The sequence below is a fragment of the Tauraco erythrolophus genome, chromosome 16 (genome assembly GCF_009769465.1).
Source record: "Tauraco erythrolophus isolate bTauEry1 chromosome 16, bTauEry1.pri, whole genome shotgun sequence".
Taxonomy (NCBI): Eukaryota; Metazoa; Chordata; class Aves; order Musophagiformes; family Musophagidae; genus Tauraco; species Tauraco erythrolophus.
Window position 1 is genome coordinate 10,137,537 of NC_141480.1, and position 23,421 is coordinate 10,160,957.

General features: G+C 61.2%; 5 protein-coding genes across 9 annotated transcripts in view; 2 read left to right on the plus strand and 3 right to left on the minus strand.

Annotated features, from left to right (window-relative positions):
• Nucleotides 1-7,200, plus strand: part of NSD1 (nuclear receptor binding SET domain protein 1) — a 60,618-nt gene extending 53,418 nt beyond the window's left edge. For 4 of the 5 annotated variants that reach the window (XM_086621491.1, XM_086621490.1, XM_086621492.1 and 1 more), the window contains one exon: nucleotides 1,723-7,200. In XM_086621491.1, the coding sequence (XP_086477617.1) occupies nucleotides 1,723-4,055 (2,333 nt within the window). In that variant the 3' untranslated portion in view covers nucleotides 4,056-7,200. The remainder of the gene's footprint in view (nucleotides 1-1,722) is intronic. The other variant, XM_086621493.1, reaches the window with a different exon arrangement.
• A 3,872-nt stretch (nucleotides 7,201-11,072) lies between these two features.
• Nucleotides 11,073-13,576, minus strand: RAB24 (RAB24, member RAS oncogene family). Its single transcript, XM_086621512.1, has 8 exons — nucleotides 13,460-13,576; nucleotides 13,079-13,147; nucleotides 12,909-12,987; nucleotides 12,696-12,763; nucleotides 12,482-12,581; nucleotides 12,025-12,075; nucleotides 11,856-11,918; nucleotides 11,073-11,365 (listed from the first exon to the last, which is right to left on the minus strand). The coding sequence occupies exons 1-8, from the start codon at nucleotides 13,574-13,576 to the stop codon at nucleotides 11,301-11,303; spliced, it is 612 nt and encodes a 203-aa protein (XP_086477638.1). The 3' UTR covers nucleotides 11,073-11,300.
• A 227-nt stretch (nucleotides 13,577-13,803) lies between these two features.
• Nucleotides 13,804-15,777, plus strand: PRELID1 (PRELI domain containing 1). Its single transcript, XM_086621511.1, has 5 exons — nucleotides 13,804-13,895; nucleotides 14,275-14,500; nucleotides 14,582-14,695; nucleotides 14,974-15,052; nucleotides 15,499-15,777. Exons 1-5 carry the CDS (start codon nucleotides 13,804-13,806, stop codon nucleotides 15,633-15,635), a joined length of 648 nt encoding a protein of 215 aa, XP_086477637.1. The 3' UTR covers nucleotides 15,636-15,777.
• A 576-nt stretch (nucleotides 15,778-16,353) lies between these two features.
• Nucleotides 16,354-17,319, minus strand: MXD3 (MAX dimerization protein 3). The gene is made up of 5 exons (XM_086621685.1): nucleotides 17,144-17,319; nucleotides 17,035-17,064; nucleotides 16,821-16,935; nucleotides 16,533-16,698; nucleotides 16,354-16,457 (listed from the first exon to the last, which is right to left on the minus strand). Exons 1-5 carry the CDS (start codon nucleotides 17,311-17,313, stop codon nucleotides 16,354-16,356), a joined length of 585 nt encoding a protein of 194 aa, XP_086477811.1. The 5' UTR covers nucleotides 17,314-17,319.
• Nucleotides 17,320-18,244: 925 nt separating this feature from the next.
• On the minus strand, nucleotides 18,245-21,957 carry LOC104384298 (lateral signaling target protein 2 homolog). Its single transcript, XM_086621593.1, has 13 exons — nucleotides 21,916-21,957; nucleotides 21,040-21,180; nucleotides 20,826-20,963; nucleotides 20,456-20,658; nucleotides 20,283-20,372; nucleotides 20,087-20,176; nucleotides 19,867-19,968; nucleotides 19,526-19,774; nucleotides 19,295-19,416; nucleotides 19,105-19,218; nucleotides 18,853-18,951; nucleotides 18,459-18,574; nucleotides 18,245-18,376 (listed from the first exon to the last, which is right to left on the minus strand). The coding sequence occupies exons 1-13, from the start codon at nucleotides 21,955-21,957 to the stop codon at nucleotides 18,245-18,247; spliced, it is 1,638 nt and encodes a 545-aa protein (XP_086477719.1).
• Nucleotides 21,958-23,421: the final 1,464 nt, after the last annotated feature.

Consider the following 23,421-nt stretch of genomic DNA (forward strand, 5'->3'; position numbering starts at 1 on the left):
CACTGATCTTTAATTGCACCTTGTTGGTGCAAGAGCATCTGACCAGTTTAAATTCTGAGCCTGTCTAACCAGATTTCTGTAGTCACTCACAACCATGTTCTCTACCCATTTCTGTAAGAGTATTTGCTGTTTTGCTTCCAGAAATTTAAATTAAAATACAGACTAAAATAGACTCTTGAAAGATGTCATTGGAAACGCCTCCTCAGTTTGCCAGAAGACCATTAATAGCTGTTTTTGAGAATGATTTTCAGTCAGTTGTAGCCATTTTACTCTTTTTACACGTAGGCTTTTATTTTCGTAGCCCGCTCTTTAGAGTATCATGCAGGACTTGAAAGGTTCAGCATTTCTGCTTCAGATGTTTTCTCTGCCATGGGCATTGCTGTCGAGTAATTGGAATTTCCTGCTTGTTTGCATGTTACTAATTGTGTGATCTTACTTCCGAGAGCTCTGGGCTGCCTCTGGAGAGGCTGCTTATTCATTAGGCCTTTTATCCTATCAAAGACCATTAGAGTGGTTTGATAGGATTTATCCTTCCTGCAACGTACCGGCAGGTTTTAACTTATTTTATTTTCCATCTGTACAAATGACCTCTATAATAATAGTCCCAGGGTCTTTCCAGTGGCCATAGTTAGCGTTGAGCATAGCTCTCTGGGTTGCTCTTGGTGCGGGGGGAGCAGCAACAGCCTCTGCTGCAGCACCATGAGCCTGGAAGGGGGAAAACCACATGTAGCATTGAACATCCCTGCTCTGAAAAAGATGCTGAAAAATTGGAAAAGACATAGAAAAGCAATGTACCTATTTTGAGACTGGAACAGAAGCCTTGGAATGGCTTCAAAGGAGGGGAAAAACATGCTATGTCTTGTCTCCAGCCCAGGGGAAAAGCAGCATGGGAGAGGGGAGTGCAAATCTGATGTTGCACAAGTGCATGGAGAGATGCCCACAGCTGCTCGGTGCCGTGCTGCTGTCACACTCTCTTCCAGCCCCCCTGGAAAAGAGCTGGTAGCCAAAGCCACAGATGTGTGTGCTGGGCTCAGGGAGGCTGGGAGGTGCTCTGGCCCAGCTGGTGTCCACTCATGCTCCGATTTTTTCCTCCATGATAGTGTTGATACTGATGGTGAAGAGATTAAACGTGGACATGGAGCTCCTCAGGGAGCAGCCTGGCTTTGTGTTAAGCAGTGTTTTTATCGTGGCGGTACTCAGAGGTAAAGGAAGATGCCTTTGGGTACAGAGACAATAGAAACATCCCCTTGTGATCACTGCTCTCTCACTTCTTCTTTCTGATAAAAAGGAAGAGAAGTTGTTGACCCAGAATTAGCAAAGAGGTGAACGTGACACATCTACTTAAAAAGTCCATTGGGTGCATTATGCAGAGGTAGCACTGTTGTTGTCTGTGGAAAACAGCCACAGAGATGCGCAGGCTGGGAGTGTCTGCACTTCTCTAGGCACCTGTGTTGGTTAGTGTCGTGCTGGAGCCAGATGGGCTTTTGGTCTGACCTGGTGTGACTTGTGTTCATTGCCCTTTTTGCTTCTAAGGATGCAGGTTTTCTGTTAATTGCCTGTCAAGCCTGAGAGCTATGGCAGAAACTGAGGACGTGTAGAATTGTATGGGAGTGTTACAGGGAGTGTTGCCACTCTCCCTTGAACTCCCTTTGCAGCAGGCCTTGTCTTTTCCCTTTTGTACCACTCCTAAGGTGTGTGTTTTCTCCTGTGTCTGTGCTGCAGGAAAATGGGAGTGCCCATGGCATCAGTGTGATATGTGTGGTAAGGAAGCAGCTTCCTTCTGCGAGATGTGCCCCAGGTCCTTCTGCAAACAGCACCGTGAAGGCATGCTCTTCATCTCCAAGCTGGATGGACGTTTATGCTGCACAGAACATGATCCCTGTGGGCCTAACCCTCTAGAGCCGGGAGAAATCCGTGAGTATGCGCCTCCCATAGAAGCCCTGGCTAATGACGAGGACGCTCAGCCACCAGAGCAGCCGCCTGCAGACACAGACCTGAGTGTTCAGCCTCTGGACAGCCTACCTCAGTCTGTGGCCCTCAGACTGCAGTCACCAGAAAAGCCCCCTGCTACTTTAGCCCTGAGGCTGCCGCCGTCAGACAAGCCCCCCACCACTGTAGCCCTGAGGGTGCAGCCGTCAAACAAGCCCCCCACCACCCTGGCCCTCAGGCTGCCTCCACCAGACAAACCACCCGCCACCCTGGCTCTGAGACTGCCACCATCAAACAAACCTCCCACCACCTTGTCACTCAGGCTGAAGCCGTCCAACAAACCCCCCACCACCCTCTCGCTCCGGCTGCAGCCTTCAGACAAACCTCCCACCACCCTGTCGCTCCGCCTGCAGCCGTCGGAGCGGCCCCAGGCTGCCCTGTCCCTAAGGCTGCAGGCAGAGAAGCAACCCATCATCTTAGCGCTGAGGCCTCAGCAGCCTGACAAACCTCCCTCTAACGCAGTGCTGTGGCCACTGGACGAGTCCTCCAGTGATGCCTCACAGCCTCACCAGCCGAGCAAATCTCCTCCGGGAACTCCACAGTTGTCGGACGAGTCGCTTGTTACTGCTGGTGCCGTGCAGCTCCAACTGTCTGACGAGCCCCCTGCCAGCCCCAGGGTTTTGGGGTTATCGGACAAGTCTCTCATTGACATCAGGACCCAGCAACCTGAGCTGCTGGATGAGTTCCCGATGGAATGCCTGCATCCTCAGCTGCCTGACAGGCTTCTCGCCACGACGGGGACACTGCACTCTCAGCCTGTGGGTGAGCCTCCTGCGGCCGATCAGTCTCAGCTGTTGGAGAAAGCTTCTGCCCAGAGTCCACAGCTTCGGTCTGTGGAAAAGGCTCCCAGCTCTGTGGTGCCACAGGTCCCAGCATTGGAGATGGCTCCTGATCCTGGAGTCCTGTGGCCTCTGCCCATTGAAAAAGTCCCCAGCTCCCCAGTCTCGCGGATCCTGCCCACGGAGAACGCTTCTGGATCAGCCGTGCCACGACCCTCACCTCCAGAGAAGGCTTCCTTTTCCGGGGCAGTGCGGGTCCCAGCCATGGAGAAGGCTCCGAGCTCTGGGGCACCCCTTCCCCTGCCTCCAGAGAAGGCTCCTGCCTCAGGAATGCCTAGGATCCTGCCTACAGAGAAGGCTCCCAGCTCAGGGGCACCGCGGCTCCTGCCTCTGGAGAAGGCCCCTGGCTCGCGGTCACCACACATCATGCCCATGGAGAAGGCTCTCGGCTCGGGAGCCCTGCGGATCCCACTCACGCAGAAGGCTCTGGTCCCTGGGGTGCTGCGGCCCCTGCCTCTGGAGAAGGCTGCAGACTCCGGCACCCTCCGGGTCCTGCCTTCAGAGAAGACTCTCGGCTCTGGGGCAGCCCGGCCTCAGCTGTTGGAGAGGCCTCTCCCTCTTACAGCCCCATGGCCTCAGGCGTCAGACAAACTGGGTGCTGCCGTGGCTCCTCGGCCTCAAGCCTTGGACAAGCCTCCAGCCGTGTCGTCTCCAAGGCTGTTGCTGTCGGAGAAGGCGCTGCGGCCCGTCGACCAGAACGCTCAGCCGAAGGAGAGAGGAGCCCCGGCCATGGAGCTGAATCCCCAGCAGAAAGAGAGGACCATGTTAGCTGGTGAGCAGATCTCTTGGTCTGCTGGGAAGGTGGTGACGCATGTTGGGCAGGTCCCTTGGCCCACAGAGAAACTCCAGACGCACGAGCAAACCCACTGGCCCTCTGCAAAAGCCCTGACGCCTGCAGAGCAGTCTCCCTGGACAGCAGAGAAACTACCAGAGCCGACCCTTCAGCCTGGCTGGGAAGTGCCCTCAGCCCCCGCAGAGCAAACCCCTTGGACATCAGAGAGATTGCGTGCGTTTGAGCAGACCCCTCGGCCAGCCAGGGAAGCGCCAGTGCCCCCGGAGCAGATGCAGTGGCTGGTCACGAACATTCAGACAATTGACCAGATTTCTTGGCTGAGTGGAAAAGCACAGACTCCTCGGGGGCAGGACCCTTTGCCTGAACAAAACACAGCGCTAGCCCGTAACCAGGATTCTGTCTGTCGTGAGTTGGCTGACTCAGAGCCAAAGTGAGGTTGGTGAATATGGGAGGCAGGTTTCAGTCTTTTAATGTTTAGGGAGGGGGATCTTTGTTTTGTTTTGGTTTGGTTTTTTATTCACTTCCCTGAGCCCAGCCCCTAACCCATGCACATCCCATCCATGTTCTCTTGTGACATGAGCAAGGACATTCACTCACGTAAATCTGAGTGTGGCCCAGTCAAAGGGAGAGAGCATCTGTGACCTTTCCCTCTTCCTTTTGCAAATGGTAAAGCTGAAATAAAGAGTCCACTCTGGGTAAAACTCCAATTCCATTGAAATGGTCACATTACTGATCCAGCGTGTTCGAGCTCCAGGTCTGATTCATAGGCGGGTTCCCAGGTACAGCCAGGGGCCTCGCTCTTGTTAACTGTATTTAGAGCAAGCAGATTGGTCAGGCTGCCCTGGGACTGGAGATGTTTCAGGGATCAGGCGGTGAGCAGTCAGGTGTCCACCCTTGCCAGACTCTGTGGAAGCAGGGAAGGGATTTATCTGCCGTCTGCCCAGGTTTCTGTCCCTGCAGGGTGTTGCTTTGCGAGGTTTGTCTGTGCGTTCGCTGGGATGTGCTGCGTGCATGGTTCACTGAAGGACAAGTATCGTCTCCAGCCAAGCTGGGAGAGGAGCCTGCTGCACTCGCTCAGTGTGGTTTTCTCCAGCAATAGGCAATATCCGTTCAGGCTCCTTTTTACAAAGCTGCAACTGGCCAGGCCTGAGAAGCGGGGGAATATGAAGGAGGGAAAAGAGAGATCTTGGAAGAAGCCATCTGGCAGTTTTTTCGTTCTCGTGTCTTAATCCTTGAGCACAGGACACGCGGAGCGTTTCCCGCGCTTGAAAATATGGTGACCTGTAAAGCAGCAGTAGTGGAGTAGGTCAGAGTGGATTTCCTCAAGGTGCTGAGCACCACCCTGGCATGGTGGTGGTGCTCCCTTTCAAATCGCCATCCCATCTCTTCTTGACTCCTGTCCTTACTGTGAGCCAGCAGACCGAGCAGTCTTTTCTCCCATTGCCTCAGACGCGTGCAGGATGTGTTGGCATCATACCTGGTCTTCCCAGCAGCAGAATGTGCTGCTGAGCTGCGAGTGAAGCCTGTACCATTCGCCACGCAGCACGGAGGCAAGGGTGCCGTAGCTGTATTGGGACCCACCTCAACACCTTCCCCTCGGGTAGCTTAACTCTTCTGGCTTAACTCTTCTACAACCAAAGGAGACTTGAATTAACTGGACTGTGTTGGTGTGCGTGTGTGTGTGTGTGCACGTGTGTCCTTCCAACTGAATAGTAGTTCTCACACTGGAACACGGTGGGCTCCAGCAGCTGGCTGGCTTTCTTGTTTCCTCTTCTCCCTTTTCCAGTTAAGGAGATGTTTAGTACCTGGTGATTGTCAGGCTAGTGTCCAGACTAGGCCTGCTGAAAGCTGTTTACTCAAGCATTGAGGCAGAAGTTTGCTTGGCCATGGTACTCCTTGGGCAAGTGGTAGATTGCCAGGGACCTGCAGAGTGGTGTCTTGTGACCACCGGCACCCTTGTGGGCAGGAGGAGGATGGGCATCCCTGGGTGGAACAGCCTGGGCTGGATGAGGTCGGTATCCTGCCGAGGAGGCGCTGCTGACCAGCACACTCTCCCACTCTCACAACACATTACCTCTGTCGTTTGCCTGAGCTCCACTGATCTGGGTGCCGCAGCCTTGGATTTCCGTGCCCATCACCAGACCCTTGCGCAGCTCCAGTGAATCCTTCTCCTTCCAGGCAGATCTGCAGGTTCCTCTGTGGAAAGGAGGGAGCATTCAGCTCCAGGTTGACGCTCTCCCTCCAACATGGGAGCAGGTCCTTGTTCCCACCTGACTTGCAAGTGCCTGCTGCTCCCAGAGCAGACGGTCGAGAGCTTTGTGGTTTTCCATGAAGGGAGGCAGACACTTGTAACGAGACAAATCCTGATCCATTCTCCTTTCCTCCTGTACGCACCACAAGACAACGTCCTGCTGTAAAGGCTGGGATGCTGGCCACGAGGAGACGTTACCAGTGCTATGGCACAGATCTTCTTTAGTCCAAATCATTTCAGATCCTTGTAGACTAGCTAGCGACTTCGAAAAGCTTTATGGCTTATGGAAACTTACTGTTTAATGTTGTTTTTTTTCCGGGAAGACTGGCAGGTCAGTTCCTGTTTGCTGCTGAAACTGGGAAATGCAAGCAGCTTGTGTTTCTGCATGACTCCTGCACAAAGGGAATCAGGACAACTCCTCAGAGCCATTGAGACAGAAGATAATCTAAGGGCATTCATTAACTTTTTTAAACAAAACAAAAAAAATGGTAATGAGGTTCAGTATATTAAGTATTTATCACATTTGAGAAGGAAAATGAATCTTGAATTTACATTTATAGGCCTTCCCATGAGCTGGACTTAGTCATGTAGATTGTGTAAGTAGGGTTACCTCCATGCCAGCTGCCCAGCCAGCTACAGCTGTAACCAGAAAGGTATCTGCACTGCTCTACCCACCTCCGCTTCGCATTGTCACGTGTTAACTAGTTACTTGTTTCATGAAAAATAAACTGTGAATATTTTTGGTGCAGGCTTTTTTAAATCTGTAAAATGGAGAAGTTCTCGACGAATTCTCGTAAGTGCAGGTTTGAAAAAATCACTTCTATAAGTTGTGTGCTCATGTAGTAAGGTGAGGTTCACGGCAGCAGCAGCCTTTCACACAGCAGGCTCTTGCCCAAAAGCTTATTTTGAACAGTGAATGTGGATTGAACCGTTGCATGGCATTTCAAACCCACAGCCTTATTCCTTGCATCTGACTGTGCCGCACCTCTCTTCTTGTCTCCCTTCATGCCTTTTCCATGAGGTTCCAGGTTTCTGGCTTGCTACCTTCCAGCTGCATGCTGGAAAGTTGACTTCAGTGTAGCTGGGAGGCTGCTCAGTAAAGTTGGTGTTTGGAACTGTCTCTGAACAAAGAAGCTAGCAAGCTGCTCTGCCCTCCTTGCCCTTGCTGGGCCCCTGGGTGATGCTCTTGTCAGATCAGGAGGGCTTTTCAGATGTACATGGGGCTTGCAGAGGGAGCAGTGGTGCCGTTAGGAATGTCTGTCTATGCTGGGTCACCTTAACAAGGCAGGCAAGGCCTCACCAGGCGTGGAGAAAGGTTCCGGCCGCCCTGCCTGGCCCAGCCTGCCTTCATTGATGGTGAGCGATGGGAAGGAGCTTCAGGCAACACAGACCTCATGAAGGAAATATGGGCTTCTTCAGCACTTGAGGAGACTCTGGCTGTTGGTGGCAGCTGGTAGCACTGCCTTGGAGGAGAGGGAGGTATCTGTACTGACATAGTTGGGTTCATTGCTGCCTTCAGAGTTCAGCCAGTTTGAATCACCAGGGTTTTTTAGTGTAGAGGAAAGTGGCAGGTAACACATACCCCTGGCAGACCACTCCTGCGGGAGAGAGGCTGCTGCAGCCCTGCTCTGGCCTCCCTAAGCCCATGCGCTGGGCTGGAGCTGGCTGAGGAGTGTGGCCAGCTTTGTTGCAGTTAAGGCCACAGTGCTATTTTTAATGTGTTGGAGGGATCCAATCACCTGGCCACTAACAGTCTCTGTTCAGGCATAATTGCATCCCAGGTGGGCAAGAAATGACTCTTGCATTGATTCGCTGTTGTGGAGAGTTACAGAAGCAGAATGAAGGGTTTAGTTATTTCTGCTCAGAGCTGTGTCCCTTTCCCTGCTGTCCCAGGGAGGCTCATGGGAACTTACCATGGTCATGACCCCCTTCCCAGTTCTGAAGGGGATGGAGGATTTGTTCCCCTACAAATGCTTTGCTGGTCAACATCCTTGCTGTCAAGGTGGCCTGGCTGCCCCTGCTCAGAGCAGTGGGCTGGGGTCATCAGCTGTGGCCTCTGTCCCATGGCGGGACCGGCTTCAGTGGTGGATTTCCATGGCAGGCAGGAGAGACCCAGTTGACCTTTGGTAATGGAGGAGCTCTGATGAGAGGTAACAACATGGTCAAGGACTAGGTCTGCTTGCCCAGGCAAGGAACGAGGTTGCAGAGGAGGAGCCATTGCAGGACTTGTGGGATGCATGGGCAGGAGGGGGTGGGTGCTGGCCACTGTCCTATGTGGCTCGTCCCATGGCAGGGAGGTTGGAACTAGATGATCTTTGAGGTCCCTTCCAACCCAAACTATTCTATGGTCTGTACCAGCTCACTGGGCTGGTGCCGGCTGTCAGCCAGGGCTCTGGTGAATCTAGCAGAAAAGTGACCACTGTAAAGGATAATCCCCTACCGCACATCTTCGGATACTAACTGGCTCATGGTAGCTTGCTTTATTGCTGCTCTTGAGATAAAACTTTTCCTATTTAACAAAAAAAAACACCACAAGAACCAGATTCACTTCAATGCACAGAGCATCCGAGGCAGTACTGTGGGAGCAGGCGTTGTAATCCAGGGTTAAACCCCGCCACAGGCACAGACTTCGCTTTGAAGATGTGGGTGTTAGTAAAACTCAGGAGATGAGAGAGGCAGTTGAATCTGAAGGACAGCAATGTACTATGGTGAGATGATGTGGATTTAGGGTGCTAGAAGAGCTTCAGCTAAGTTTCACAGAAAAAAAAGATAAAAAGCAGCCCTAACCCTGCTGCATCTCGGCAGCGGTTTAACCTGAGCACGCTGTGAACGTGCGCTGCTCCTGCCTGGACACCGCAGCTGGCGTTGCGACAGAGAGAGGGAGTTTGTTTGAGAAACCTCAGACCTTCACACCTTCCGCTTATTTTTAATTTCAGCCTTAACTTCTGATTTTGCTTGGTGTTTGGAATAACCGTAATTGTAACCTGCTTGTAATGTGCTTTGCCCTAAATTACCGATGAGGCTTTTCAGCCTTTGCCAGCCAGTGAGTGTTAAAGCAAAGTGGCAAACCGTGCAGCTACTCAGAAAGTACAGAGGGGGCCAGCAGGGCTCGTGCTGCGTTTGGTCGCCCAGGCTTTGTCCGCGCTGATTACTCCCCTGTGATACTGATAACGCCGGCTGGCAGCATTGGCAGCTGAGGCTCTGCCTCCTGCTGCAGCACGGCCACGCTGATGGGTGCTCGGGGCTTCCAGGGCGTAGGAGATGGGATGCTAGAGTTTGGGGACTGCTCTGCTGCTTGCCTGGCTTCAGCAGGAGTCTAGCCTGTGGGGTGGCAGTGACCTTGCTTAGCAGGAGGTGGGAAAAGGCAAGATTTCTGCTCCAGATCCTCCAAAAAGCGATCTTAGCCAGGTCCGGTGCCGGGGGACGGCGTGCATGAGCTTGGGCTAGAGAAGTGGCGGTGATGGACAGTCCCTACAGCACTGAATCTACCTCCTAGGGAAATCTGAGAAATGGGTGTTGCTATGTCCTATTTCAAGGTAAAGTTTTAATCAGTTGGCCCTTGGCGAAGCACTTGGGCTATTGTGGTGCTATTGTAAACCGTTCGGCAGCTTAGCACAGTAGGGCTGAACTCACGGCTCCTAGCCCACAGGCTGGAGGTTTCTTCTCCAACTGAATCCTGGCCCCAGATAGCTGGGGCTGGGCTTCAGCATGTGACAGAAACAGGATGAGGCGTGACTCGGTTTCTTCGATGTATGATGGTTTTGAGACTCAAACCAGCGTGCCAGTGGGCCCCGTGGGCGTGGGGAGCGAGTGGAGCCACGTGAAGCAAGGCAGGCGTCCGCTAACTGCATGTTCTTTGTGTCCGTTTGGTACTGAGCTGGTTTCAGTTTTTGTTTTTTTCTGATGTTTCCGAGTTGTTGACTTCAAGGAACTGGGTTTTGTGTATTTTTTTAGACACTGGGAACTTGTTAAAAGGAAAAGCAGCAGCACCGGGAGGCTCAAGGTGGTGGAGCTGAGGGCGGCCCAGGCCGATGCGGGTGGGAGGAGGTCAGATATGTTGGCAGCAGTGGTGCGAGCAGGCAGGGAGCAGCTCTCCCTGCGTCAGGTGGGAGCAGCCTTTGGCAGCGGCACTCCCAGCCCTGCTCAACCATGGTGCCATGTTCACCGCCCTGCCAGCCTCTGAGACACCGAACGTGTCCGATACCGCGCCTGGCTTTGAATGTCCCCTGCCACCTTCCGGTGCTGTGCACTCTTGGCTGGGGTCCTGGCTGCTGGCTAGGCTGGAGGTCCAGGAGAGGGTGGCCCTAGTGCCCACTCCTCCCTCCTCCTTCGCTGCCCAGGGACAGGGACGAGGGACACAAGGGGCTGCCCACGGCAGCAGCCCAAGTTGTGCTGAAGCCGTGAGCAGGAGGTTTGCTCAGAGGAGGGGAAGCCTTGGTGCGAGCAGCCCCACGCTGCACTCTTCCCCCACCGAGATTTGCTGCCCGTGGGATGGCGGCAGAGGTCTCATCCTGCAGGCTCTGCTGGAGGGAGATGCGCCAATGCATCGGGAGTTGGGGTGCCCAGCTGAGGTGGGGACTGGCCAGAGCTGCGGGTGGGCACCGGGGTGGTGGCCAGGGCGAGCACTGCGTGGGTGCTCGGCAGTGGCCAGGACTCATCTGTCAGTTCTAAGCAGCAATGCCAGAGCGGGTGAGAAACCTACATATTTCCAGCATGTATATTCTTTTTAGAAGAGGGAGAGGGGAGAGTCTTGGACCATTGATTACTTTCATTTTTCTCCCCTTAGACTGTTGGCTGTGTATGTGAAACTTATAATGAAAAGAGGGTTGCCCTGCCCAGGTGCTCCCAGAAACATGTACTGTAATTCTTTGTATATAGAAGAAAAATTACTGTAAAGTAAAGTTTAACTTTACTCTCGATGTCCTCTTGTGGTTTGTCTTGCCGAGCCTGGGGGCGTGGGGGGACCCTGGCTGTGCCCAGACACCTGGGGCAGGGATGGATGGGAGAGCCCTGACGGCAGCAGCAGCAGCACAGGCAGGGGGACGGCTCAGACCACAACGCGTTTTATTTACATTAAGCATCTTCTCTCGAGGTGTACAAATAAATCCGCACAGAACCAGGCGGCATCTCTGAGAGATTGAGTTAACGGCCGCCACTGGGTCACGGCAGCGACTCCGGGAAGCTGCTCCCGCAAACGCCAGGTGGCAGGGAGAGGGTCCCCAGGGGTGACAGCCCGCAGCTCCCGGCACTGCAGGAGGCTCCCTCTGCCACTCCGCACGCCAGGAAGAGAGCAGTCCACAGGGCTGTGCGCCGCCGCCGTGTAGCGGATGGGCCCATACAGCTAAAACACAGCAGGTAAAAAACTGGCGGAGTCCGGTGCGTGACAGCTGCCCTGCCGGCAGTAGTGGTTCCCTTTTGGCAGGAGGTCTCAGTGGTGGCAGCAGCTGTAGAAGTAGGTGCTGCTCCTCTGGCCCAGGTCAACGCCTTTCTCCTCTGGAAGAGAACAGGGACAGGCAGCTGCCATGTGCCACGTGGAGCCCAAAAGCTGCTGGTCCCAGGCTTGGGTCCTGCTGGGTCCCTCGGGGAGGAGGGGTTTGGTGTCCCCACGGAGAAGCAGCAGGGCTCAGGGCCATGGCACAGCCCAGGGCTGGAGGCGTAGCCGGGCTGAGCATGCCTGGACAGGCCTGGTACAGCGCTGAGAGCTGTCCCACAGCTGGGCAGGGCTCCTGGCTGCCTGTTTGCCAAAAGCCACCCATGGCCTGGTTGGGTGGACATGCTGAGTCTGGCCTGAGTGGTCATAGGCCCTGTGATGGGGCTCAAGCTCTGCAGGACAGTCCTCAGCACAGACCCGCAGCGGCCCCAGGGAGGTTTGGGGGCCAGGAGGGGCCCTGCCAGACCCCACAGTGCTCACCCTCCCCAGGGGCACGTGCACCCCCTGGCATGGGAGAGAGTGCTTGTGGAAGGATGGATCCTGTCTGCTCACCTGTCATCACCTGGAAGGCAGTGAAGTGGACGTAGTCCTCGGCCACCTTCTGGAACAACTCATCTGGGGGGAGAGCAGGCAGGGTGGGTGTGGGCAGCCCCACTGCCAGGCAGAGCCCCCCCAGCCCTACTGAGGCCAGGGCACGGCTGGCAGTGAAGGGGCTACTCACCCACGCTCTGGCCTGTCTTACTGGAGGTCTCGAAGAGATCTGCCTTGATCTCTGAAACAAGGGCCTGGGTTGGCACCTGCTGCGGGTGCAGGATGTGGCTTCCCCCCCTGCCCCATGTCACCCCTCGGGCACAGCTCCTGCCAGCAGGCTGGCAGGGGCCCAGGGCAGAGCTTTGCACCCCCATCCCCTCGGTCCAGCTGGCGCTGTGCCTGCTCCTGTCAGGACAGGCCATGTCCAGGGAGGTCACTGGCAGAGCCAGGGCCTCACCACGCAGGGAACCCTGGTGCCACCAGATCTGCTGTGGATCCAGGACATGGGCAGAGGCCCTCGCACCTCCCAGGCACATGTGGGTGCAGGAGCTCCCTCACCCCCCACCCACTTGTTGCTGCAGGAGCCCAGGAAGGGCCAGCACAGCCCAGCCGCGAGCAGCCCGGCCCTGCGCGGTGCCCGGCCGTACCGTCGGCGTAGTCCTGCACATCGTGGAAGTCGACCCCCCGCTTCCTCCTGTCCTCCTCCAGCAGGTCGCTCTTGGTGCCGCACAGGTAGATCCGGCAGCCCTGCAGCAGGCAGAGGGGCAGGAGGGACGTGCTGGCGGGCCTGGCACTGCCACTGGCTCCCCTTGCCCTCCAGCGAGGCTCTGTGACCCCCTGGCCCCCCCAGCCCGCCCGTACCTCCTCGCAGTTCTGCAGCTCGTTCACCCAGAACTTCGCTCGCTGGAAGCTGCTGCTGTCGGTGAGATCTGGGGGAGAGGGGTCAGGGGCCGTCTCCTCCCTCGTGCGTCCACTCACCGCCGCAGTGCCTGACCCGCGGGTGTCAGCACCACCACCCCAGCCTGGCACGTTGGCAGCCGCTGGCTCCCTCCTCCCGCGGCACCGAGCCCTTACCGTAGCAGACGACGGCAGCCCGCGCCCCGCGGTAGTAGATGCGACTCATGGCCTCGTAGCGCTCCGAGCCGGCCGTGTCCTGGGGGCGACAGGGCAGCGCTCAGCAGGCGGGGGGGGATGCCGGGGGTCTCTGTGCCAGGGCGGGTGGCCGGGGGTGGCACTGCACTTACCCAGATGCCCAGGGTCACCGTCTGGTCCCCCACGGACATCACCTTGGCCACGAAGGCAGCCCCGATCGTCTGAAGAAAAGCGGGAGGAGCGGTGGGGACCGGCCCGGGGGCGTGGTGGGATCCTGCCCAGGGGTGCGGGGGGGAACGCGGCCTGGGAACACGGCGGGAACGGGCCCGGGGACACCCGCACGGGGCCGCGGGAGGCACCAGCCCGGAGAAACGAGGGGACCGACCCGAGGGCGCAGGAAGGTTGCGGGGGCACCAGCCCGGCGACACGGGGGAGACGCGAAGGGCCCGCCCTGAGGACACGGGTGGGACGGCAGCCCGGGGCCGCGGGAGGCCCGCCCGGCGGCAGGGCCGGTGCCCGGCGCGGTCACTCACGTTCTGGTAGGGCCCGGGCCGGAAGCGGCGGTGGGCGCAGCGCTCCACCAGGCTGCTTTTGCCCACGCCCTCCTGCCCCAGCAGCACCACCTTGGCGTCCACCCGCCGCCCGCTCATCCTCGCGCCGCCGCCGCCGCGGGGCGGGGCCGCCGCCGGGACGGGGCGGGGCCGGAAGCGCGCGGCCACGAGGGGGGCGGGGCCGGGGGGGCGGAAGTGCGTAGGGGCGGGGGGGAAGTGCGCGGCGCGGCGGGCGGAGGCGGTGGGCAGAGGCCGCATGGCGGCCGCCCAGAAGGCGCGGGCAGGAGCGGGCGCGGCGGCGGCCCGGGCCTGAGCGGCGGCGGCCCATGGGGAAGTACTGCGCCAGCCTGAGCGTCCTCAAGGGGCCCTGGGACCAGGTCTTCGCCGCCTTCTGGCAGCGCTACCCCAACCCCTACAGGTGTGCCTTACCCACCCCACCCCCCCCGGGCCGTCCCTGGGATCCCTCTCTCCGTCCCTCTGCCCCTCTCCAAAGGGTCTCTCGAGGTCCGCGTCCTCCACCCCGATCCCCCGCAGGATGGTCGTCCGTCCATCCCCCAGCCCTCACCCCGGTCCGTTTCCCTGGGGGTCCCACGGAGGCAGGGCTCTCTGCTCTCCCCTCCCCACAGTCTCCTGGGATGGGTGTTTCACACTCACAGTTCCCAGCGGGCTGCTGGTTCCCCCTCTCCCTTAATTCCACAGTTCTGTTCCCCTCCCTGCAGTGCCTGGTGGTTCCCAGCCCCCGGGCGGAGTCGGCCTGGAGCAGGGCCTGACGTTTTCTTTTCCCTTCCCCGTTTTAGCAAACATGTCCTGACCGAAGACATTGTGCACCGGGAGGTGACAGCGGACCACAAGCTGCTCTCCCGGCGGCTCCTGACCAAGACCAACCGGATGCCCCGCTGGGCAGAGCGCTTCTTCCCAGCCAATGTCGCCCACTCTGTCTACATCCTGGAGGACTCTATCGTGGACCCCAAGAACCGAACCATGACCACATTCACCTGGAACATCAACCACATGCGTCTCATGGTAGGTGCCTGTGGGTGGGTGTGCACGTGGCCAGGTGGCAGGTGCTGGTCAGTGCCCGCAGCTGGATTGTGCCTCATGCAGGTGGTGGAGGAGCGCTGCGTATACCAGGTGAACCCGGAGAACAGCAACTGGACCGAGGTCAAGCGGGAAGCCTGGGTCTCTTCCAGCCTGTTTGGCGTCTCGCGGGCAGTCCAGGTGAGTGCTCTCAGCTGCTCTAGCAGTACTATGCGCCCTCTCTGTGGAGAGGCCTTAAAGCTGCTGCTCCCGTCTGCTCTTACCTCCTCCCTGTGATGGTTTTGCCCCCCTTTCCACGCGTTCTCCTCATCCTCTCTACCTCTTGGGATACCCAGAACCATCACTGCTGGTGGGCATGAGACCAGCAGATATTTGGGACGGGTCAAGCTGGGACAAAGCCCCAGGGGCTGTTTGACCACAGAGCTGGGCTTGCACCTTCACTGATTCTTGCCTTGCAGGAGTTTGGTCTGGCCAGGTTCAAAAGCAACGTGACCAAGAGCACTAAGGGATTTGAATACGTGCTAGCAAGAATGCAAGGTGAGCCCCCGAGGGCAGGCTGGGCCTGACCGGGACAGGTCTCTTGGGGTTACAGGTCTCACTGGGAACGCCACAGTCCATGGGCAGGTCATAGCTCTAACTAGCCTGACTGTGAAACCCTCGTCCCTTGCCTTTGCCCCCATGTCTTGGCACGGCTGGCTCTGCCTGAGCGGAGCAGCTGGGCAGCACTTGCAGGGCCGGGCAGGGGCGGGGCGCAGGCGGGAGGGGAACGTCTACAGCAGCAGTCACGTGCCTGCGGTTCCCCTCTGCGACGTGCCCTGACGCACGCAGGTCAGGAGCCCTGGGCACAGCTTCCCCTGCCTGCGGAAATCGCCTCCATCCCAAGGTGCTGGGGCCAGGGCTGGTCTGGCTTACGTCAGCCGGCGCTCCTGTGGCGGGGCAGGGTAGGCCCTGCTGGGGCTGGGCTAACAGCGTCCATGTTACAGGAGAAGCTCCATCCAAAACATTAGTGGAGACAGCCAAGGAAGCAACCGAGAAAGCCAAGGAGACGGCTCTGGCTGCTACAGAGAAAGCCAAGGACCTGGCGAGCAAGGCAGCCACCAAAAAGAAGCAGTACGTGTGAGGGGCTGGGCACAGGCGGGCGCTGGCTGCACCAGAACAGATAGGAGCCTCCTTAGATTTTATATTTTTAAACAAACTGTACAAGTCTGACAATCAGCTGCCGTTAGACCCTTTCTGAGATGTAATTATCATTAAAGAATTGACTCCCACCTCTGACTTGGCTGGGACTGGCCTGGCTAGAGCAGAGCCCAGCACTGCCCTCCACACCAGGCATCCATCCCACTGCCGGGGTCTGGGCTTGCAGGCAGGACGCAGGCAGGGGTTTCACCAAGTGCCTTTACTAGAACAGCGTCGGTTATGTACAAGAGGGCAAGGTGGCTGTGGGAGCGTGAAGGCAGGCTACTTAATGCGTTCATTTCCCTTTCCTGGCGCTCTGGGGCAGCAGAGCCCTCCTGTAGTCATGTCCACTGGGGCTGGTGCTGCCCAGCACCTGTGGCGGGCAGCGCCCAGCCCCCAGCCTGCCCAGGGGGAGGCAGGAGGATGTCCCCGTGATGGCTGGCCCCTGTTCCAGCACCTCTTGCAGTGCGTTGCGCACAGCAGGTGCCACAGTGCCACGCCAGCCCTGTGCATCTAGCACCAGTGGCCCAGCAGCATGGGGCCAAGTCAGGCAGGTGGCCCCTTACCCAAGCAGCCGGGACAAGACTGGCAGAGGCTGTGTTTCCGGCAGCGGCAGGCAGGGAGCAGGCAGGCGGGCAGTGCAGGGAAGGTGGCTGGTGCCATCAGGATGCAGGGCCGCAGGGGCTGGAATAGCTGTGGTCCCTCTGGGTGCCGAAGCCAGGCAGCAGGTCGAACACAACACCATCCACGTCTATCTCAGCATCCTCTGCGCACCGGTGGCAAGCCAGGTCAAGTCCTGGTGGCCTCTCCTTCCCTGCCTGTCATCTCTCCCCTCACTCACCTCCCTCTGAGGGCTCCGAGAGCTGGGATGAGTCCAGGCTGTCTGCCCGTGCCCGTTCCCTGCCGGCAGGTGAGAGCAGCTGTTCCAGCCGCTGCCGCAGACTCTGCTGCTGGATACGTAGCTGGTCTTTAGCCCTCTGTGCCCTCAGCTCCTGCTCCTCCAGCCTCTGCGGGGATCCGGCGAGTTGTGAGGGGGGTCTAGAGCTGTGCAGCCCTGTCGCAACTCGTGGCCCTCTGCCCGGGGCCCCGGCTGGATGGCCCCGAGTGGTGCCAGGGGTGCTCTCATTACCTGGATGTGAAGCCGGGCACGGTGCAGGAGGCTCAGCGTGGTGGGACGGGCCGGCCCTGCGCCCACCGGCACCTGCTGCTTCAGCCGCTCCAGGCAGCACCGGAGCTGGGCTCTCCTGCGGCCGGGTGGGGTGGGAACCACACAGCAGTCAGCCCCAGGGGCACACGGGCATGGCCGCCCCGTGCCCCGCCGCTCCCCCACCGCGCCCCAGTACCTGTGTTTCTCCAGCGCGTTGTGCACCGACCTGCGGGAGAGCCCCCGGTAATCAGGACCGGCGCTACCGGCCGCGGCCATTCCCCCCGCCCCCCGGCCCTGCCGCTCACCTGCCGCTGCCCACGGCCCTGCGGGCCCGCGCGGGGCAGAGCGACGCGTAGCCGTGCTCGGCCGCGGCCAGGCACGGCGCGCACCGGGGCCCGGCCGCGCCGCGCTCCCGCCGCTCCAGGAACTCGGCCGCCTGCAGCAGCACCTGGATGCTGGTGGCCGCGGGCTCCATGGCTGCGGGCGGGCGGAGGGGCGAGCCGCGCGCCCATTGGCTGCCGGGCGCCCCGCGGCGCTGACGTCGGCGCGGCGGGGAAACAAATTCGGGCGGGAAAACGCGTGCTTCAAATTTGAATCGGCGGGAGGGACGGGGCGGGACACGCCCCCACCGGCGACAGGCCCCGCCCCCCCCCGCCCCGCCCGGTCACGCCTCCGAGGGGTGCGCCCGCACCCGTGTCCGTGCACGTCCGGGGCGGGGCGGGGCGTGTGCGCGGTCACGCGTGCGGCACCTGAGCCCGGCCGGGAGCGCGCTCCCGTGCGTGCCCCCGCTGCCACCCATGGCCCCCGCCGTCCCCGGCCCCCACCCTCACGGCTGCCCCCGGCGGCCCCCCGCGAACTGCCGCGTCCCAGCGCCACAGGGCCCAGCCAGGCGGGTTCATCCCTTTATTAAAATCCGTAGGCCGGAGGCGGTGGGGAGAGGAGCGGAGCCCCCGGCCCCGCCGGCGAGGGCCAGCCTCCGAGCGCGGCTCGGCCCGGCCTGGGGCACCCGCCATCACGTGAGGGCTGTTTGCACCGTCTCCGGCCAGGCCCCGGGGTGCGGGGGGGAGACTCTGCCCCGGGCCCAACAGCAGCCAAAGTTCACCTGGGAAAAAAAAAAACACACCACGAAGCACATTTCCAGCCGGGGGAGGGCAGGAACATGGCGGCACATGGTGTGCCGGGAGCGGGTCTCGGCCATGGCATCCGCCGCAGCCCTGTCCCGCCGCCGCGGGGCATGGGCTGCCGCTGCGCGTGGGGTCCTACCGCCACATGTGGGGGGTCCTGCCGCCACACCCACCCGGCCCGAGGGGAGCCGTGGGGCTACGGAGCCGCCCAGCAGCCCCGGAGCGGCTGTTTCCCCTGCAGTCTGCGGCCTCCGACAGATGCGGATCTGGCACCAGGGTCTCTCACTGGCTCCGGGCACGCCGGGGCGCGGGCGAGAGGTGTGCGGTGTAGCAGTGCGTGCAGACACGCACGGGCTTCGGCTGGCCGTACTGTGGTAGCGCCGCAGTGTGCGGCGAGCAGCGGGCACAGAAGATCTGCCGGGAGAGGGCCGGAGTGGGGCTGAGTGGAGCTGAGCCCCCGGGGGACCCCGCGCACCCCAGCCCGGACTCCTCCTACCTTCCCGCAGCTGCGGCAGTGGTGCCTGCGGCGCAGCAGGGTGAAGGGCGAGCGGCACGCCGAGCACTGGCTGCACGTGCTGTCCGGCACCCACTCGGGCAGGCGGCAGGTATCTGCTGGGCAAAGCGCAATAGTGAAAGTCACGGAGGTCCCCTCTACCCCGTCCCTCATCATCACCCCCGACCCAGGAGTGTCCCTGAACCACTGCATGGACCCACACTCCTGGGTGTCCTGTAGCTGCTCCGCTGAGCCAGCCCCAGGCAGGACATGGCAACTGTCCCTGTGTGCCTGGGGCTGCCCAGAGCAGCCAAACCCCCCCAGCCAAACCTGGGGCAGGTTCAGCCCCAGCCTCACACCCTGCTCCAGAGCTATGGTGCCCCCGGCAGCCCCTTACCTGTCCTCTGGAGCCCGGCAGCCTCCGTGGGGCTGGAGCACAGGGGACAGTTGGCCACACGAGGAGCATCTGCTGCACATGGGTCACCATCCTCTTCCTCTGCGGGGACAAGGACTGTGGTGGTCCAGCCAAACTGAGGCTGGGCACTGTGGCCCCGTTGTCCCAATGCCTGGGGCTGTGGCCTTGTCTCACCAGGAGGGACAATGGGCAGGTGGAGGGGAGCTGTCCCTCGCGTCCCAGGGAGTTACTCACGGCTGGCACTCGGCTGCTCCGAGGACTCCGTCTGTGAGGTGACGATCTTGAAGACCGTTTTCAAGATGCTTCGCAGGTCGCTGGCAAAGTTCGTCTGGAGCTGATCAGCCACCCCTGCACCAGGAGGGTGGGGGGGTCAGGGTGCGGGGGGGGTCAGGGCACTGCAGGTTGCAGCGAGGGGGTCACTCACCCGAGATGCAGACAAAGAGGGTGTGCAGCATGTCCTTGGTGCTGCTGTAGCGGGAGCGCAGCTCTGAGTAGCGGGCACCTGGGGCAGCACCGAGCCCTGGGCTGCTCTCGAGGGGCTGAGGGCTGCACAGGGGGGACGTGACAGTTGGTTACCCCAGGGGTGGCACAAAAAGTCCCTGTCCCAACTGGCAGGGATCTGCCATCCCATCCCTGCTCCCTCCCTGCCACACACCCCCACCGCCAGTCAGTGCCCAGGTCATCCACTGCGCTGGGGGGTCCCAGCCGCGCCGTGCAGGTGGGGGGCAGTGGAGTGGCATGGGGGACCTCCACGAGACCCCAGGTAGCAGGTGGCTCCACTCTGGGCACGGCAGCCCCCCAAGCCGGGGGGGTGGCTGGACCACAGTGATCCTCTGATTCGGCTGTGCACAGGCTCCTCTCCAGCAGGCAGAGCTCCTCTGCCGACAGCACCCGCAGCAGGTCCCTGCAGCGAGGGGATGGCATCAGCCCCACATCACAGCCCCATTGCTGCCCCACAGCCCCATCCACAGGCACCCATCGCCCCCCACCGTGCACCTTATCTTCTTCAGGAGGTTGTAGAAGGGGCTGAAGACCCGAGACATCTGCTCAGGGCTCTGCTCCAGGCTGAGGGGACCCTCGGGGTAGATGAGGAGGCCACTGCAAGGGGACAGAGCCTGACTGACATGGGAAGGCTGCCAAGTACCCTGACTCGAGTGGGGAAGGGGCTGGTACAGGGTGGGGAGCACCCAGCCACCCCTCAGGGGGCTGCACCCACCTGATAATGGCCAGGCGAGGGATGGTGAACATCAGCAGTGGTTCATAGCCATCGATCATCTCCTGGGTCAGGTAGCCCAGGCGCAGGGCTCTGGCAGGGGCAGACACCTTTACAACAGGGCTGAGCCCTGAGACGCTGCCCCATCCCCAGCACTGGGGTCCTTGCCACCCCCCGCCTGGCACACGGTAACCCTCACCTCTCCACTGTCTCGCAATAGAGGACGATGATCTCCTGCTGCCTGTAGATCTCCTCAGGAGACTTCACTGCCACCAGCGAGGACACGTAGCTGGAGAGCCAGGGGGACTGTGAGGCTCCTCCGGCCCTGGCACAGCACCCCCCCCACCCCAGCACCCCAACCTTGGCCCCCACCTCAGCTCAAACTCTGCGAAGAGCCGGTCAAACTGGATGAGCACAGCCCGGATGGGCTCTGGGTAGGAGCCGGGCTGGGTCAGGCTCTGCTCCCGCAGCACCGTCCGCACCAGCTCCAGGCTGCACAGCAGGTTCCTGGCCTGGGGCCGCAGCTGTGCCCCGTCCGCATCCTCCACCTCCAGGAAGGTGCCAGCCAGGAGACACTGCCAAGACCGGGGATCATCAGGAGCCAGCGCTTGGGGCGGCACAACCCCTACCAACCGGTGTGAGCCCACGGTTGGGTGTGTGCCATCCTGGCTGGCATCCATCGCCCCTGGTCTGAGGGAGCTGGACCCCATCACCCACTCTGGGACAGCATCCCAGGGCTCACCTCGGCAGCAAACAGCATGTGGTTCCCCAGGTTGTCCACCAAGAGCTCCTCAGGAAACTTGACCAAGTAGTCACGACTGTGGCGCTGCGTGGGGATACACTCCTCCATGATCCGCTCCAGGATGGCCAGCAGGTGAGCCTGGGGACGGCACGGACATCACTCACAGCCACCCAGGGGCACCAGGATTGCACTGGGGCCTAGGCTGCCCCCGTACCTGGCTGAGGTGTAGCTGGTTGAGGAGTACCAGGTACTGCTGCGGATCCAGCTCGGCATCCAGCCCATTGATCTCGGCCACCACCCGCGTCACCCTCTCATCAGCGAAGAAGAACTGGGAGAGCAGGCGGGGGTCGGAGCGCTGTGGGGAGAGCAGAGGGGTTGCTGTGGGGAGAGCACCCCGCAGCTCTGGGTGCTGGGCCAGGGGGACCGCAAATCTCCCATGCCGCAGCCAGGCGGGGCGGGAGCTGCTGGGGCTTGCTTCCCTGTAGCTGGTCGCTGTGGGGCAGCCCCAGGTCCATGAACATCCACTTGGGCAGGTACGTGGGACCCCCACGGTGGCTCTGGCTCAGCCGAGCTGAGCCGGGTGGCCGGGGGCAGGGGGAGAAACAGGCGGACTCTGGCAGAGCCCTCCCGCGGAGCGCCGCTGTCCCCACCCACCCGTGCCTCAGTTTCCCCAGGGGCAGAGCAGGATGAACAAGCTCGGCCACATCCCGGCAGCGTGGGCACGGATCCATGCGCGGCTGTAAACACCGGCTCAGGTGAAAGGTCCGCGGGGAGTCCCCGGCGGAGAGCGGGCAGCCCGGAGGGACGCTCCCCGCCCCATCTTTCCCCCAGACCCCTGCGGGGCCAGAGGGATGGAGGGAATCTCCTCGCCCCGGGAGCGGGCGGCGCCGTGACGGGCGCAGAACTGCCCGGTCTTGCCCGCTGCTGCCCGCACCCCCGCCGCAACTCCAGCCCCGGGGCCGGGCACCGCTTCCTCCTCCCGCTCCGCCCCGGGCGGCCCTGCCGCCCCCCCGCGCCCGGTGCCGGCGGAGCCCCCGGGCAGCCCCGACGGGGCCGGGGGCGGCCCCGGCGCGACCCCCCCCGCTCTCACCTTGGGCCGGCGCAGCCAGCGGCGGAGGGCGGCGGGCAGCATGGCGCGCCCCGCAGCTCTGCCGCCTCCCGGCTCCCCGCGCCCGCCGCTCGCCGACGGGGCGGGCCGGCACCGGGCACCGCCCGGAGGCGGACCGGGGCGGTGTCCGCCCGGCCCCGGCACCGGGACGACCCGGCGGACCGGCCCCTGCACCGGCCCGCGGCGGGACCGGGGGCTTTCCCGTTGCCGAGTGGCGGGAGGCGGCCGACGCTCGACGGACCGGTTCCTTGTGGAGGGGCGGGCGCCCCGTGGGGCGGGCAGGGTGCCCCCGCCGGCTGCCCCAGCTCCTCCTCCTGGTGCCGCACCTCGGTCTCGGTTCCTGGCTCCAATTCCCGACTGCAACCCCCAGGCTCCCGGTTCTCCCCTCCCGGTGCCCGGGCCCTCCCCTCCCAGGTCCCTGGCTCGTCCCTCCCGGTTCCTCCCTCCCCGGAGCCCCTGAGGCCCAGCTCTCCGGGAACAAGGACACCCCAGAGATCCGGCCCTGCAGCCCTCCATGGCCCGAGCATCCCCACGCTGGTAGGGGGCACCGGAGGGAGGCAGCAGCTCTCTGCTGCATGGGCTATGCAGGGTGTGGGGTGCAGAGTGGGGGGTGCTGCGGTGGGATGGGGGCAAAGCAGCCCCTTGGTGGGAGCAGAAGGGGCCGAGTGGTCAGGGAGGGGTCCCAGGGGGGTGCTCGGGGCGCTGGGCACAGCAAACCGCCCCAGCTGTGCCAGAGAAGGCAGCTGCTCCTGCGCCGTGCCAGGCCTGGTACAGCCGGCCACAGGATGTGGGCGCCGATAATTCAGATGGCTGAAGGACTAATCAGGTGGATTCACAGGTTAAAAATCCACCGAGGACGATTGAAAAAACGCGGTGGCACCACCTCGGCTTCAGGAAGTCCCTGAGTCACCGCGGCCCTGCGGCACCCAGGCTGAGCCGGCCAAGTGTGGGTGCGGGTGCTGGGCTGGCCCTGGCACCGGGGCTCTGCGTGTCCCCACTGGCTCCAGCTCTGGTTTTGGCCGGGCAGCGTGTCCTACCTCCCATGGCTGGGAGTCCCTGTGCACACAGTGAGCCTGGAGCCCCACCTGGCCCACATCTGCGGGCAACACTGCCATGGCATTTTGGGGGGCACAGTGGGCTTTCCTTGGTGGCCAAGCGCTCCATATGTCCTTGTGTCACCAGCACCACACTCTGCCCCATCACAGGAGGGAGCTCCAGTGACACGAGGTGTGGTATGGAGTGAGGCCCAGCCTCACGCAGACCAACTCCATGGTGTGGGGTTTTGGGGTGGTGCATGGCACTGAGGCTGGCAGAGAGGCGAGAGTCTGAGCTGGTCTCCAGCTCTTTTGAGGGGGGTGCCTTGATGGGCACCCCAGGGCTGCAGGACTTGGTGCACTGGGACAGCACAGAGGGGCAGCAAACTCCCGCGGGCAGCCTGGGATCAGGCAGCAGTGGGGAGGCTGAGGCAGTGGGCAGTGTGCTGCTCAT